Raw genomic sequence first — 15,738 nt, forward strand, 5'->3', positions numbered from 1 at the left:
CATGCCTGCATTCGAGGAGTGAAGGGAATGAAAACAGCCTGAAGGAAAAGAGATGGGAGCAATGTAATGCCTAAGAATGCATGGTAGAAGGGAGTCAAGGAAGTGTGCGGGGTTGTAAGCATTCACATTTATAGCGGTTTAAGCAAAGGGATTTCTCAGGAAGATGGGGAATTTCCCCCCCTTTTTTTTTCTTTTTTCTTTTCTTTTTCTTTATTTTTTCTCATTATTTTTTACTTTTTTTTTCTTTTTTCCTTTTTTTTTCTTTTTCTTTCTTCTTTTCCTTCTTTTTTCACGGTGTGTATTTAACTTCTTATTTGTTTGCTAGACGGTTGTATAGTATCTGTATATGTATAACAAGTACATTATATTGTGTTCAAAATTGGAAAATAAGACGCATACAAGCAAAATGATTACTGTATATAACTTTATTCAAGACTGTACTTGTGGTGGAGTTTTCTTTTTTTGGTTGTATCTGTAAAATCTATAATAAAAATTATATTAAAAAAAAAATAAACATATGAAAGATAAAAAAAAAAGAAAAGCAATTAAGGCATTTATAATCAATATGGGATATTTAGCTATTTGAACTGTCCCCTTCATTCCCTCCTTTTCTCTTCAGACAACTCGGACTTTCCAAGTACGAGTTCGTCTGACGAATCCTCCTGAGCCAAACTGCGATACAGGGTCATTTTATAGGGATCAGTTATCCTTTGCACAGAATCAGAAATACACTTTTGGACACATTGGGCTAAACAAGGGGCCATGTAAATTGATAACAAAATAACAAACAGATATGGTCCTCGGCCATGGAGACCAATTGTGAGCCACTATCAGGTAGCACCTCCTCTCCATTTATAGGGGTAGTAACATCATTAACTCTCCCGCAATGGTATGCATGTTCGTATTTAAAGCAATCAGGTTCAATGGGATGGGTATCAAAGGCATTTTTCACCTTTTGCATCTATGGGGCCTGACATGCGTACCGAGCAATTTCCTTTGGGTCCCTCCCCGCAACCTACGCTCCTGTAGGTGCCTCAATAGGAAAAGAAATACCACCACCATGTAAAGTATAGTTAACATGATGCTAACACCTAGAAAACTCAGTGTATTCTCTCTTTGCGTGGTGTTCTCGTGGGGCATCATTTCTCTGCTCTCCACCTTTGGGGATCAACGTATAGGCCACACGTACCACAGGAAGATTTCCTGCTGTTGGAAGTATTCCAAGCAGCTTAACTACTGTTTCTTCCTGACCCTGGGTTCCTGGAACCTCCACCTGAGGGAGTGACCCTTCCATTTATTGACGGGGGAAACTGACTTGCACCGTACACACCTCCTTTCTAATTCCTGACTCAGATGGTTCTGGTATATCACTTGGCCCCTGTGGCTATAGCGATTACTGTAGAGCAATACACCTCGTGTGTGATGCCCACCTTCCGGATTAGGAGGAACGGTCTATGGACCCACTCCTGTTCCCCAGTGGCCCTATAGGCCCTGCCTTGACTGGTTGGACAAACCAATGGTAGCACTGTCCTGCTGTCCAACTGTCCTGATACCGTTCAGCTGCTGATGTTTCCCAGCTTCTTCTGCCGTGCGTAGAGGTGCCAGCTTCCCGGGTGTGGCACCAGCAGGGCTGTCGTCTCGCGGACATCGAGAAATAATCAGGAATCACTGTCCAATCTGCTTCAACTTCCTTCACACGCGGACGGTGGACCCACGGGATGGTACCGGTAACTTTCACTGTCGTTGGAATAGACAGGAGAACAGTACGCTGCCCTCGCCAGGCCTCGCAGAATGGGGCGGTATGTTGACCCACACTCGGCTCCTGGTTCGATAGCGGCAACGGTTCCACCAGCACACAAGGCGTTCTAGCCTGGGTCCACCTGTTCAAAGACAAAAATCTGAGACAGTGATTGCACATCATGCTCAATATCTATAACATTTCTCGAAACAGCTGAAACCATTTCCGTTGTCTCTTCAGCACAGGATACTTCAGCTGCTTTTTCAACTCCTGAAGTTTTTTTCTTTCTCTAGCTGTAATTGCTTCTGTGGTTACTTCTTGCTGCACTGGAGCTGCACAAAGTACATCAGCACCAGCAAGTTCAATTTTTCCTGTTGATTTTTTCTGTTTCTGCTACTAGCACCTGCTTCACTTCCTTCTGTGACAGAACTCTTTCCTTCCTCTGATAAGGCACCAGAGTCCGAGATGAGGGTGCCTCCACCTTTGGTCTTTACTGCTGCAGTTGCTGCCATTCCTGTGAATTTCGCTTTAGTTGCTAGCTCTATGCTTCCAACCTTTTTTTCTTCTTCTCTCTTTTTTTTTTTTTTCCTTCTTCTTCTCGGGGGATCCACAGTTGACTCACTTTTCACAGTGTCATCCTCTGTTAACTCGGCCTTAGTGCGTTTTGATCCCAAAGTAAGCGCATCTTCCTTGTCATTCTGCAAAGATCCTTCAGTTGCAGTTACAAGCGTGACATCCTTCGGTTCATTACTTTCTGGAACATCAACTTCAACTTTCTTCCGTGCCTGCCCATCTCAAGGTATGGCTGGCATCTGCTACATCCATTTGGATGACATTCACTATGTTTTGATCAGGTGCTGAGACTTCAGCTACTCCCCTCTCCATAGATCTCTCAGCTACAGCTTGCTCTGTTGATGTTTTTAGGGCAGGGTCATCTTCTACTTCATTCATTGAAGGCCCCTCAATAACAACTGCATAAACATCTTGCATTCCTCTCTGCTCAGGAGCTTCAGTCCTGTCACCAATTGCAGAGGCTTTATCAGAATTTACCTCAACACATGTCGCAAGGGAATCTGAAGTATCTTCTACCTCAGAGTTGAAACCGACCTCATTCTCCACATTCTGCAGGATCTCCTTTAGTCCTGGCTGTACGGTGGCTGCGGCTTCCGCTTCCATAATTCTTCTGACTGTTCTGAAAAGATCTCCTCATGCACCTTCTCAGGAGGAAATTTCACTTCCACTATGCGCCCTCCTTCTCTGCAAAGACCTTCACACCAGCCTTGAGGGCTGCCTTCTCTATGGGGGCTTCTGTTTTCCTTTCCTTAAGAATAATATCACCTTCTGCTGTTTCTATAGAGGATGCCATCTTCTTTGCTTTGTGGAGTCCTCTGCCTCAACGTCTTTGCAAGAACCTCGCTCCACTCTTTCCTTGGCAATCTCTACCGCAGACTCTATATCCACCTTCTCTGCAAGAACTTCTGCTTCCACCTTCACATCTGGCTTCACTGTGATGGCCTCCACACAAACAGATGCATTTGATTCTTCTGCCTTTGTGAAAGGCTCCAAGTACTCCTTTAAGTCTGCTGTCCCAGCTTCCACACTCCTTGGGAGGAACTCCATTTCCACCTTTGGACACGGCCATCCGTTTCTTTTCTCCACACATGGATCTCAGTCTCTGCATTCTGCTTGTAGACCTCCACTTCCACCTTTTTGTGGGCAAGTCTTCTTCTACCGTCTCAGCACGGAGAGGTTCAAGTTTTTTCATTTACCATTGCCTTGCCTTTGCCTTGGCCTTGGCCTTGGCCTTGGCCTTGGCCTTGGCCTTGGCCTTGGCCTTGGCCTTGGCCTTGGCCTTTGCCTTTGCCTTTGCCTTTGCCTTTGCCTTTGCCTTTGCCTTTGCCTTTGCCTTTGCCTTTGCCTTTGCCTTTGCCTTTGCCTTTGCCTTTGCCTTTGCCTTTGCCTTTGCCTTTGCCTTTGGCTTTGCCTTGGCTTTGGCTTTGGCTTTGCCTTTGGAAATACTGGTTTCTGATTTCAACTACAACATTCTCTGTGCTTTCTGGTAGTAAGCCAAGTGCGGCATGTTCGGCCATACCTAGGTCACTGACTTCATTTGCTGCATTCTGCACTGGAACTGCAGTTATCTTGCTTTGGATAGGTGCCTCAAACACAAAAACTTCGGCACAGGGAGGCTCAGCTTCCTTTGCTGCCCCATCGGCCGCCCTATTCCCTTGGGTCACAGGTTCCTTTCCTCTCTGGTGCCCTTTGTAGTGCCTCACGGCTATCATCTCAGGGGTCCAAACGGCTCCCAACAGTTCTGCTAGCTGGTTTCGGCATTTCACATTGTGCCCATCTGATTTCAGCCACCAACATTCTTTCCATATAGCTTCATCCTCGTTAGTGTGAGGAAAGCATACTCAAAGTCTGTATAGATGTTTACAGTTCGTACATTGGCCAACCATAGTACTTGGGTGAGGCCACTAATACAGCTGTCTGAGCTGACGTTCCCAGATCCCATGGACATGCTTCAACTGTTTCATATCTCGCTAATCTCCTCCCATTCTGAACATAGCTGCTTTTATCGGAGAATGAAATTTGGGCTTGGAGCTTTGTAAGAAGATCTCGACCCAACAAAGGGATGGGGCACTCTGACATATTTAGGAATTGATGGGTCAGCGTTCGCCCCCAATCACGCATTCCATGGGCTGTAGAAAAGGTTTTACTTGACTGGTCCCTGTTGCCCCTGTAACTTTGATTGACTGCTTGCTGATTGCTGTAGTTGCCACTGGAACTACTGAATTCTCCATAAAATTGACCACTTGGTTCCCTATTTACATCTGGGCCATGAGTTCAGGGGAACCCTAAAGTGAACCTGGTCCTCCCTATTGCTGATTCTCAAAACTTTGCCAGCCCCATGAGTACTGGACCTCCTTGTCCGCTATTCCATCGGTCTGTATGATAGGAGTAGCGACTTTCACTGTTTCCTCTTCTTCCTCTGGTTCCTCTTCTTCCTTGGCTCGGTTCCCCTTGGTTCCAGTCTTCGCCCGTTCTCCTGTTTGGGCCATCCCTTTTCCAATCCAATGGCCTTCTCGGCTGCACAACGCACACTGGTTTCTCCCTAAACCAGTTTCCGCGCTCTCTGTCTCTTCCTTCAGTTGCACGTCCTCTTCCCTCAGTTGCACGTCCTCTTCCCTTCCTCATTTCCTCTTCTCCTTGTTGCTTCTCCCCTATAGCCAGTGCCAACATATTCAATTTCTTCTTTCTGTACTTCTCTCGTTTCCTTTCCTTTTCCTCATCTCTATTATCATATACACGCTGAGCAGTTGCTATCGTCCACTCCAATGAATGGCCTTCTAAACCACCCTTCTTCAGTATTTTCTTGCGGATATCTGGGGTTGATTGGGCTATGAAGGTAGTTTTTAATAATATCTCATTATTCCCCTCCTCTGGGTTTAGGGGTGTCCAGATTCGAAATGCCTCCTTCAGTCTTTCCAGGAACATGGCAGGACTTTCATCAGGCTTCTGGATAATTTCAGAAACTTTTGCCATATTGGTGGGCTTTCGGGCATCCCTAATGAGCCCTTGGATCAAAGTGCTCCTATAAGATTTGAGCTTCTGCCTGGCATCTGCCTCATTGTAATCCCAGTTGGGATCTGTGAGGGGATATTGAAGCAATCTTTCTCCCTCGTCTACTTTGTCGTCTGCCAGAAGGCGACGAGCCTCAGTACGTACTCTCTGCACTTCTTCGCTTGTTTGCAATGTCTGCTGGCAATCTTCCCAAGTAGGGGTAGTATTCAGGTCAGTGGTAGAAAGTGGGATATGCTGGAAAGTACTAGTTCTGGGCAGGGGTTCCCCTTCCCGTGGGGCAGGCCCAGGCGCATCCCATGCCTGGCGGAGCGGCATTAAATTAGACGTTATTCCCTTCACTCTTTCCATTTCTTTTAGTCTCCGCTGTTCCTCATAATTTAGCACCAGCTCGCTTGTGCTCAGGAAGGCTCTTAAATACTCCTCAGATTCTTTAATTTTTATCTGAGCCAGCCTCAAAAGCCCATCAGACCCACCTGCAGCAGCCTGCCACCTCTTCATGATCAGCCTAGCCCTTTGGTAATTTACTGCAGTGTTCTCTGGGGTTCTGGCATGGATGTCAGGGGTACATGGCAAATCCTCTGGTTGTTGGTTTAACTCATGGGTGGGATACACACTTCTCTTAGGCGTTTGAAGAACTGCCTTGGGGTCTGTTGCCTCTGTCTCTCCTCCTTGTTCCTCTACTGCCCTTGGAGCCTGGCCTCGCGGCGGTTGACTCGGTGGGGGTTGGAATGGAGCACTGGGAACATAAGGGGTTGTCTGCTGAACAATGTCTACATCTGTTCTGTCGAGATCACTTGCTACTTGCAACTGTGCTTTCTCTCCAGAGCATGGCATTATCTTCTTTTTGCATTGTTCCTTCGGGTTCTGGTCTATACACCCTTTCCATATATTTACATATGGAATCTGATCCAAACGTGTTTGGATTACTGCTGCCCACAGTGGGTTCACTTTCACAGGATCAAAGGATCCTTCAGATGGCCATCCGGTGTCTAGTGTTGGCCAATCCACTTCACAAAGACTTCTCATCTTTTCCTTGTCTAGCTTGATATCATAGTCATTGCCTTTGTTAGCTAACTTCCAGTTGTTCAAAATGCACTGGAGCGGGGTCAGTGGGGTTGAAAAACCTCCCCCCATTTCCCGCGCCTTCAAACGTGCTTGCACACACACACTCGCACCCGGGGTTCGTGGCCTGGGCAGTCTCCTGCACACAGGAATCTCACTACTTGCCAGTCCCGTCTCTGCCAAGGCAGAGATCCACACTCAGTTTTGGGTTTCCTCTACGGTCCCCCACTCATACACTCTTTACAACCGCACAGGCGCCTCACACACCACCTTCCCAACCTATCTCTGGTTCCCTTCTGGACGTTTCACCTACGTCCAACCCTTTTTCCTCCTTTGGGAGCAGCGTTGGGTCACGTCTTATACCTGTGCGTGCCCACTAGCCCTCTCCCAGTTTCTAAGACATCCAAGACGTCCTAGTTCCCTTTCCTCTTTTGAGAGCAGCGTTGGGTCACGTCTTATACCTGTGCGTGCCCACTAGCCCTCTCCCAGTTTCTAAGACATCCAAGACGTCCCAGTTCCCTTCTGGGTGTTCAAAACGTCCACCCTTACCCTAGGGAGTGGCTTTCAGTTGTCTCATGGACTGATCGGGTCCACTCGTACAAACCTATACCACCTCCCAGAAGAATGATCAATTCTTCTTTCCCTATCCCCTCTCCCAGGGGGATTCCTTACTTACCCTTCCCGCGGGTTGCCCTTCAGCGCTGCTCCTTCTCCTGTTCCTTGTGTCTGTTCCTTCGCGGCCAGGCAGTGGCCACAGAAACGGCTTTCAGTTTCCCAGTCAAAGGTAGCCTGGCGTGCACAGAAACTTTCAAGTGTTTACAGCGACCACAAGCCAGACCAGAAAAGGCACAGACCTGCCTTCATGTCAGCATCCAACACTCAAAGAGCCCTGGCCCACCCAGGGACGCCAAATGTAAGACCATAATGGGCTCTTGAGCTCTTGAGCGGTGGATTCAGGAACACGAAGAGGCAAAACACCATGCAGGGTTCAGCAGGATTTATTTTGAGTTACATATGTAAAGCAAAAGGCACAATCCAAAAGTTGGACTGAGCACTGAGAGACTGGCGCGTACTGCTTATAAAGACAATACAGAAACCGAAAATAGAAACCGAAAATTGGCTCAAGGTTCACATGTTCCTTAGGAGTACAACCTCCCAAAGCCTCCCCAACTCGCTCTCCCCAGTCTGGGAATGTGTACCTGGCGAGCTTTGAATGTACTTGGCAGACTTCCCAGAAATATAGCAACATCACCTAGCTTGTCAGCACACAGATCCGCTATTGTATGCTATTCATAGGGCATGTGTGTGTGCCTAATCAGCAAGAAAGCATAACTTCAGTTAACCGGCAATAATACTTATTGCATTAGATAGGAAATACAAAAGCATAAATCAATAATACCCATGCAGGGGGATGAGTCTACTAACTAGGAAATACCTTACATCTTAATGGACTGAATACAATATTAATACAGGTGGCAGGAGCCAACTCCAGCTGCATTCCTCCTGTCTGCTCAGAAAGCGCATGCATCCCGTCCAAGGCTGAGAGCCCCCCTTGCTCACACAACTCAGAGCTGCCCCTCTCCCAAAGACCCATAGGAACAATACACAAATATAAATCAATACATACCAATACATGTAATGGATACACAACTCCAACAAGCCTGATGCCTCCAGTATGATCAATCAACAAGACCAGCTCTTAAGCCCATTAAAGGCTAACCACAATTAACGGCATATTCCTTAAAAGGGGCTTTCCGTCCCCCTCTCTCGTGATGGTGTTTCTATGGTAACAGCCAAGGTGCTATTTCTGTATTAACAGGCCATTGTTTAATTCCAGACCGTACACCGTTATCAAAACTTTGAAGCTGCTGGCTAGTTTTGGCTGATTTCCCAGAAATAGTTGAAGAAGCAACATTAGGCACATTCCTTTTCCAAGGTCTCTGCCTCTAAGAGACTGTCTCTCTTAATATTCAGCAATACAGAAAAATTATATATTTTAAACAGGTTAGAAAAGCAATTAAGGCATTTATAATCAATATGGGATATTTAGCTATTTGAACTGTCCCCTTCACCATGGGCCACCCGAATGAAGTTCACAGACCACAGTTCAGGAAGCCCTGCGCTAACCTATTAGGAATAGAGGAGCAGCTGTATATTATGAAATGGCAGTTCTGTGGGGGGGGGGAGAGAGGGGCAAAATGAAGTTCTGATTGTGTTTTTCCTCACAGAACAGACCCCCCTCAAGTCCAGGGTTTCTTAAAATTACTTTGCAGCACCACAATCTGGAGGGACAATGGTTACCTACTCTAGTTTAAAGCTCAGCCTACTCTGGAGGACGCGGGTGGCACTGTGGGTTAAACCACAGAGCCTAGGGCTTGCCGATAAGAACGTCGGCGGTTCAAATCCCCGCCATGGGGTGAGCTCCCATTGCTTGGTCCCTGCTCCTGCCAACCTAGCAGTTTGAAAGCATGTCAAAGTGCAAGTAGATAAATAGGTACCACTCTGGTGGGAAGGTAAATGGCGTTTCCGTGCGCTGCTCTGGTTTGCCAGAAGTGTCTTAGTCATGCTAGCCACATGACCCGGAAGCTGTACGCTGGCTCCCTCAGCCAGTAAAGCGAGATGAGCGCCGCAACCCCAGTCGTCCGCGGCTGCACCTAATGGTCAGGGGTCCCTTTACCTTTACCTTACTCTGGAGTTTCCTTAGGGTGCCTCTAGGCAGGAGTCTGCTGTGAGATTGGTGCCTCTTGTGGTTGCAGGACTTTCGCAGTACCCACAGGATATCGTTGGCCAGTCCATATTCACCCCCCACCCTTTTAATCCATATTTGCCCTTTCCAAGGAAAATCCCATAGAATCTGTTGCCAGCATATGCAATACTCTACCACCATGTTTGTAGCATTAAGCTCTCTTCTGGAAGAGCCCGTACCTTTTCACTTTGACTTTCAGTTCAGTAAAAGGAATGCTGTTGTAGGTGTAGCTGCTGCAAAAAATTTTCTGAGCACATCTGAAGTTAGCCACGGACCGAAGGAATCTATCGACACATCTGGTTGGCGAAACTACCCCATGGTGTCTCCCTAACCCAGGGATAGGCAACCTAAGGCCCGGGGGCCAGATGCGGCCCAATCGCCTTCTCAATCCGGCCCACGTATGGTCTGGGAATCAGCGTTTTTTACATGGGTAGAATGTGTCCTTTTATTTAAAATGCACCTCTGGGTTATTTGTGGGGCCTGCCTGGTGTTTTTACATGAGTAGAATGTGTGCTCTTATTTAAAATGCATCTCTGGGTTATTTGTGGGGCATAGGAATTCGTTCATATTTTTTTTCAAAATATAGTCCGGCCTACCACATGGTCTGAGGGACGGTGGACAGGCTCACGGCTGAAAAAGGATGCTGACCCCTGCCTTAACCCGTGGAATCCGGCACCCATAGACACCCCGCCGCAGTGCCTTTCAGGTTGCAGCGTGCAGAGCAGCTCAGCAACTGATGCCGACAAATGGGCATCTGCAACAAAATGTTGCAGTGCAGCCACAACAACACCTCATGGAAGTGCTTCTTTTCAGGGGTAACAGCTAGCCTTTGACGGGAGCATGGTACTGCTTTGTGGGCTCACGGCGGAACAGGGGAGCTCACACGACACGGCTGCGGTATACGACATTGCATTAAGTTGCAGAACAACCACTGCAGCGTAAAAAACTTGTAAACATCTCAATAATAATAATAATAATAATAATAATAATAATAATAATAATAATAATAATAATAATTTATTTATACCCCGCCCATCTGACTGGGTCTCCCCAGCCACTCTGGGCGGCTTCCAACAGAAAATTAAAATACAATAGGCCTACAAGCAAATGGAAAGAGGCAGATTCTCTTAAGTCTGCAGGGGAGGGGAAGGGAATGGAGCCAGTCGAACTGAAACAGCAATAGAATAATGCAAAGGAACTCTCACTATCCCCTACACAAATGGGAGATATTGGTGAGAAGAGTTTTAACCAACAAACAGGGTTGGAGAAAGATGTTGATGTTCTCCTCCTCCTCCTCCTCCTCCTCCTCCTCCTCCTCGTCCCATCAGGCCTACCCAGCATGGTCAATGTTCAGGGATGATGGGAAATGGAGCCCCAGAACATCTGAAGGGCTGAAGGCCTCCCAGCATTTCTGCAAAGGGACTGTGCCTTCCCTCAGGGCTGGGGAGGCAGAGAAAAAGGAGGTGGAGGTCTCTGTTGGCTTCAGATTAAATGTTTTGCCTTGCAGGAGTCCTGCCACACCACAGTCAGGGGAAGGACTGACCCCGCCCTGAGCGAACGCACTGCCGAAGCCACCCATTTTTGCACTGTTCTGCCAGCAACACCAAACCCATGGCAAGGTTGTGCCTGCATGAAAAGCTCAAGGAGAACACGCCTCTACGAATCCTTTCACAGACACGGAAGAAAGGTAGATCTCCGCGACTGAAACATAAGGGAGCTTTTGGCTCTTATAAATGCATGAGGTTGAGGTCAAGCAGGGGGCCTTTGTATTAAATTGCACCTGCCCCCCCCATGAAAAACATCATTTCAGTGTGATCCTATATCAAAACAAGCATTTCTTAACACAAGATTGCACCTTGCTATATGTTAGAACACCTAAGTAAAAATAATAATCGGTTGCCAGTTCAGTTCTTGGTGAATTTAAGGCGCTCTTGCTGGTGGTGGTCGAAGCCCTAAATGACTTAGGCCCCAAATATCTGAGAGGTTGCCTGCTTCCCTGAAAGACCCTCTTGGGCAGGGATCTCCAAAATCGACTCTCCATATGTTTTGGAATTCCCATCATCCCTGGCCACTGGTCCTGTTAGCAAGGGATGATGCGAATTGTAGTCCCAAAACATCTGAAGGGCCAAGTTTGGGGATGCCTGCTCTTGGGTGTTAGGATCAGAAGAGAGGGTATTTCCACTGCCCACAGATGTTCAGGGAGGGGGCTTTTTCTGTGGCAGCCTCAAACATCGGTGCCAACTCCCTGGGTGCATGAGCACCCACAAAGTGAAGGGGCCGGGCACCTACAAGTTTTGGTGCCAGGGCCATGCATGCTGCATGGCACCCACGGCCCCGGGCACCCACAGCTGGCACTCCTGGCATCAAAGTTGTGGAGTTTCCTCCCCACAGAGGTGTGTCTGGCCCCTTCAGAGAGGTTACCCTGGCCTTTGACACCCATTTAAATCATTCCAACCCATCCTGGGACCTGCCAGTAAAGGGCAGGGAATGAATTTAATGTAACAACATGAAATGTCTGCAGTGTTTTCCTCCACACAAATGGGCCAAATCGCATGTCACAGTATAAACGTTGTGGGGGAAAAAGATGATCAACCTGGCTGCTTTCATCTTGGAGAAAAAGCAGCAGCTAGGCCTCAATCTAGAATTTGTTCCCCCTCGATCCTGAGCCAGCGGCCGCCTCAGCCAACGTGCATCAAGGATACTTCTGTTTAAATATCTACCCCAATTTAGAATGGGAGGGCTCAGGTTACGTGAAAGGAGATGGGGACCGTTTGATTCAGGGGGTGAGTGTCCAAGGCTCAAAATCAGGTTGCAATGCATGTGTTCTTATTCTTTATTTACATTAATGCCATTGGTGCGCACATGAAACTTTGCACAGAATGGTTCCTCGGTGCTAAGGACCATCATTCCTCCCTTCCCATTTGCAACCAGCCCAGGGGGGGCTCATGGCCCTGGCACTCGGCTTCCTGTTCCTGCTCCGCCTCAATGTTGTTGCCACTTTCTCTGGCTCCCCCTGCTGCTGGCCTCCCTCCCTCCCTCCCCAATGAGCATCGGCTGCTGCCAGATTCCTTCCCCGCCAGATTTCTGGCCCTGCGCTCCGTTAAAAGGGCTGCGGTTATTATGGATGGGCATTGCCAGAGAAGGATGGGGGGGTTGGGTGCTGAAGGAGGTGAGTTTTATGCCCCTCCCTGGAGACAGCTGACATCGAAGTGGGCGAGGACTTAACAAGAGAATTTAGAATTATCCATATATATATATATATATATGTGTGTATAGCTGATCGCCGAAGAATTGATGCTTTTGAATTATGGTGCTGGAGGAGACTCTTGAGAGTCCCATACACTGCAAGAAGATCAAACCTATCCATTCTCAAAGAAATCAGCCCTGAGTGCTCACTAGAAGGACAGATCCTGAAGTTGAGGCTCCAGTACTTTGGCCACCTCATGAGAAGAGAAGACTCCCTGGAAAAGACCCTGATGTTGGGAAAGATGGAGGGCACAAGGAGAAGGGGACGACCGAGGACGAGATGGTTGGACAGTGTTCTCGAAGCGACTGGCATGAGTTTGGCCAAACTGCGAGAGGCAGTGAAGGATAGGCGTGCCTGGCGTGCTCTGGTCCATGGGGTCACGAAGAGTCGGACACGACTGAACGACTGAACAACAACATATATATCTGTGTGTGTCTGTCTGTCTGTCTGTCTGTCTGTCTGTCTGTGTGTATTTGTTGTTGTTGTTGTTGTTCAGTCGTGTCCGACTCTTCGTGACCCCATGGACCAGAGCACGCCAGGCACATCTATCTTTCACTGCCTCTCCCGCAGTTTGGCCAAACTCATGCTAGTTATACACACACACACACACACACACACACATATATATAAACACCAGTGCTTTTTTCTGGGAGGACACTTACTGTAACAACGTTATGCTGAGTACCGGCACCTATTTTTCTAGAGAGAAAAAAAAGCACTGATATGTATTTTTTTAAAACATCAATTTTATTTTTGCACTTTCTATTTTACATAAACAAATGAATTAAACATATAATCCCCTTTTACTTCCCTCCCCTCCCCATTGTGGATCTTAATATAATGATTCCCCTCCCCCTCTGCCTTTCTCTCATAACTCTATAAATTCTTTATCCATCCCTAGTTCAAATTTTTACTACATGTTTTCTGTCAATCCTGCCAATGTATGTAGTTGTTTACAGATAAATTATAAACTTTCCCCCATTCTTTATTAAAAACCTCCTCTTCCTGGTTTCTAATTCTTCCTGTTAAGTTTTGCCAACTCAGCATAGTTCATCAGTTTTGTCTGCCACTCTTTGGTCAGAGTTGTACCATCTTTCTATTTCTAGGTTAACGGAGTCCGCGCAGCGTACATAAATAGTTTCGTCTCATCTTTTGGGATTTCTGGTCCTATAATACCTAAAAGAATAGCTTCTGGTTTCTTAGGAAAATATACTTTCAGCATTTTTCCCCCAGTACATTATATATCAATGATCATAATCGTAACTCTGGGCAGCTTCCAGCATATATTGAAACATTAAATATTAAACACTTCCCTCAGATTGAGGAGGCTACTTTTTAGTTTATATTATTATTATTATTATTATTATTATTAAATTTATATACTGCTCTATACCCGCAGGTCTCAGGGTGGTTCACAGGTTAAAATCAGAATATAAAACCATAAAACACAATCAAAACAAAACAACAACAACAACAACAACAACAACCCAATAACCACTACCCCAAAACACATTTTAAAATGGCATAGGATGTCCATCAAATCAACCAAAGGCCTGCTTAAAGAGGCACGCTTTTGCCTGGCACCAGGTAGGCATTTAAATTTAATTGCATTCAAATCCCCTGTTTTTGTAAGCTCGAGGTGGCTTACGTTGTTCACATTTAATACTGTATACTGTGTACAGTTTTACTGTGTATACTGTGTTAGCCGGGGAGGACGGGGTAGAAATAAAAATTTAGTATTATCGATCCCCGCAACACCTCTGCAAGGTACGTTAGGCTGGCCTCCTGACCAAAAGCCGGTAGAAAGGGAGTTTTGTGAGTTCCCCTCTGGTTATGTTTATGCTTCTACTGGCACCATCCCACCATCCTTCTTTCCTTATTTTTCCCCCTTCTCCGCAGTGAATGTGACCCTGGATCCCGGCACAGCTCATGCCAACCTCATCCTCTCCCAGGACCTGAAGAGAGTAAGATGGGGATGCAGGACACAGGACCTGCCCGACAACCCTTCACGATTCGACTGGGAGCCCTTTGTGCTGGGCCAAGAGAAGCTCGCTTCCGGAAGACACTGGTGGGAGGTGGAAGTGGAAGAGGTGACGCCGCAGGCCATGCGGGCTTCGCAAGAACCGTCCGTCAGGAGGAAAGGAGAGTCTCGTCCAAATGAAAGGCAATGGGAGTTGAAAGAAAACATGGAGGTCTGGGCAGTGGGAGTTGCCAGAGAGTCCGTCGTGAGGAAAGGAAAGGTCAATTTCAATCCCAACGGGGGAATCTGGGCTGTGGGCAAGGCCCTGCCAGACTCACTGAGGACGCCATTGTCTCCTTATCGGCTCACGGCGTTTACATCCTCTGAGAGGACCCTCTTGATCTTGAGATACGAGCCCAGGAAGATCCGGGTGTACCTGGACTACGAAGGAGGTCGTGTGGATTTCTTTGACGCAGATACAGATGACTTGATATTCACTTTCCCTGCAGCCTCATTCTCCGGGGAGAGGATATGTCCCTTTTTCGGGGTGTATTGGGGAGTCAGACTGAGCTGCTGAAATCTCAAATTCCCCAAGCTCAACCCAATGGCCGAGTGCCAAATTCTGAACTGTGAGTGCTCTTTGCGACCAGCCGCACATGAGGGATAAAAGGGAAATGGATTTTTGACCGATGCAGATGACAAGAACAGGACAGCTTTCCTCCATCACACTCCTCTTCCTTGCTTTGCTTAACACCTAAGTTCTGGTGGACTCAAAACCTTTTACGATTTTACTTTCTGGTTTTATATGTTGCAGTAAACCACTGTGACATTTTTTTAATGATACAGCAGCATATAAATATTTATATCAATAGCTAAATAAATAAAAGCTTGCTCACTAGTTTGAGGCTGTTGGGTTGGCCATAATAATGTTAAACTAAGGTGGCTGTAAGGAGACAGTTACCATATTATGGTGAAGGAAAGATCTAAACTCATTTATTTCAAGTACAGTCGTACCTTGGTTTTTGAACAGCTTAGTTCTCAAATGTTTTGGCTCCCGAACACCGCAAACCCAGAAGTGAGTGTTCCGGTTTCCGAACGCTCTTTTGGAAGTTGAACGTCCAACGGGGCTTCCGATTGGCTGCAGGAACAACCGTTTGCCTCCCAGAGTGGAATTAGTCATAGAATCCTAGAGTTGGAAGAGACCACAAGGGCCATCCAGTCCAACCCCCTGCCAAGCAGGAAACACCATCAAAGCATTCCTGACAGATGGCTGTCAAGCCTCTGCTTAAAAACCTCCAAAGAAGGAGACTCCACCACACTCCTTGGCAGCAAATTCCACTGCCGAACAGCTCTCACTGTCAGGTAGTTCTTCCTAATGTTTAGGTGGAATCTTCTTTCTA

At 47.0% G+C, this 15,738-nt stretch overlaps 2 protein-coding genes across 2 annotated transcripts in view; one reads left to right on the plus strand and one right to left on the minus strand.

The window, feature by feature from the left end:
- The window catches only part of LOC117042396 (oocyte zinc finger protein XlCOF6-like), a 449,944-nt gene that overhangs the window by 261,924 nt on the left and 172,282 nt on the right, over positions 1-15,738 (minus strand). The window lies entirely within an intron of this gene.
- Positions 10,731-15,036, plus strand: LOC117042154 (E3 ubiquitin-protein ligase TRIM11-like). The gene is made up of 2 exons (XM_033141645.1): positions 10,731-10,818; positions 14,278-15,036. The coding sequence occupies exons 1-2, from the start codon at positions 10,743-10,745 to the stop codon at positions 14,913-14,915; spliced, it is 714 nt and encodes a 237-aa protein (XP_032997536.1). The 5' UTR covers positions 10,731-10,742; the 3' UTR covers positions 14,916-15,036.

The sequence above is a fragment of the Lacerta agilis genome, chromosome 2 (genome assembly GCF_009819535.1).
Source record: "Lacerta agilis isolate rLacAgi1 chromosome 2, rLacAgi1.pri, whole genome shotgun sequence".
NCBI classification, from domain to species: domain Eukaryota; kingdom Metazoa; phylum Chordata; class Lepidosauria; order Squamata; family Lacertidae; genus Lacerta; species Lacerta agilis.

Excerpts from the sequence above, each read along its gene's own strand:
- LOC117042154 (XM_033141645.1), top strand. The coding sequence starts at position 10,743 with ATGGCAAGGTTGTGCCTGCATGAAAAGCTCAAGGAGAACACGCCTCTA. Across the intron at positions 10,819-14,277 it reads TTCACAGACACGGAAGAAAG|TGAATGTGACCCTGGATCCC; the intron begins GTAGATCTCCGC and ends CCTTCTCCGCAG.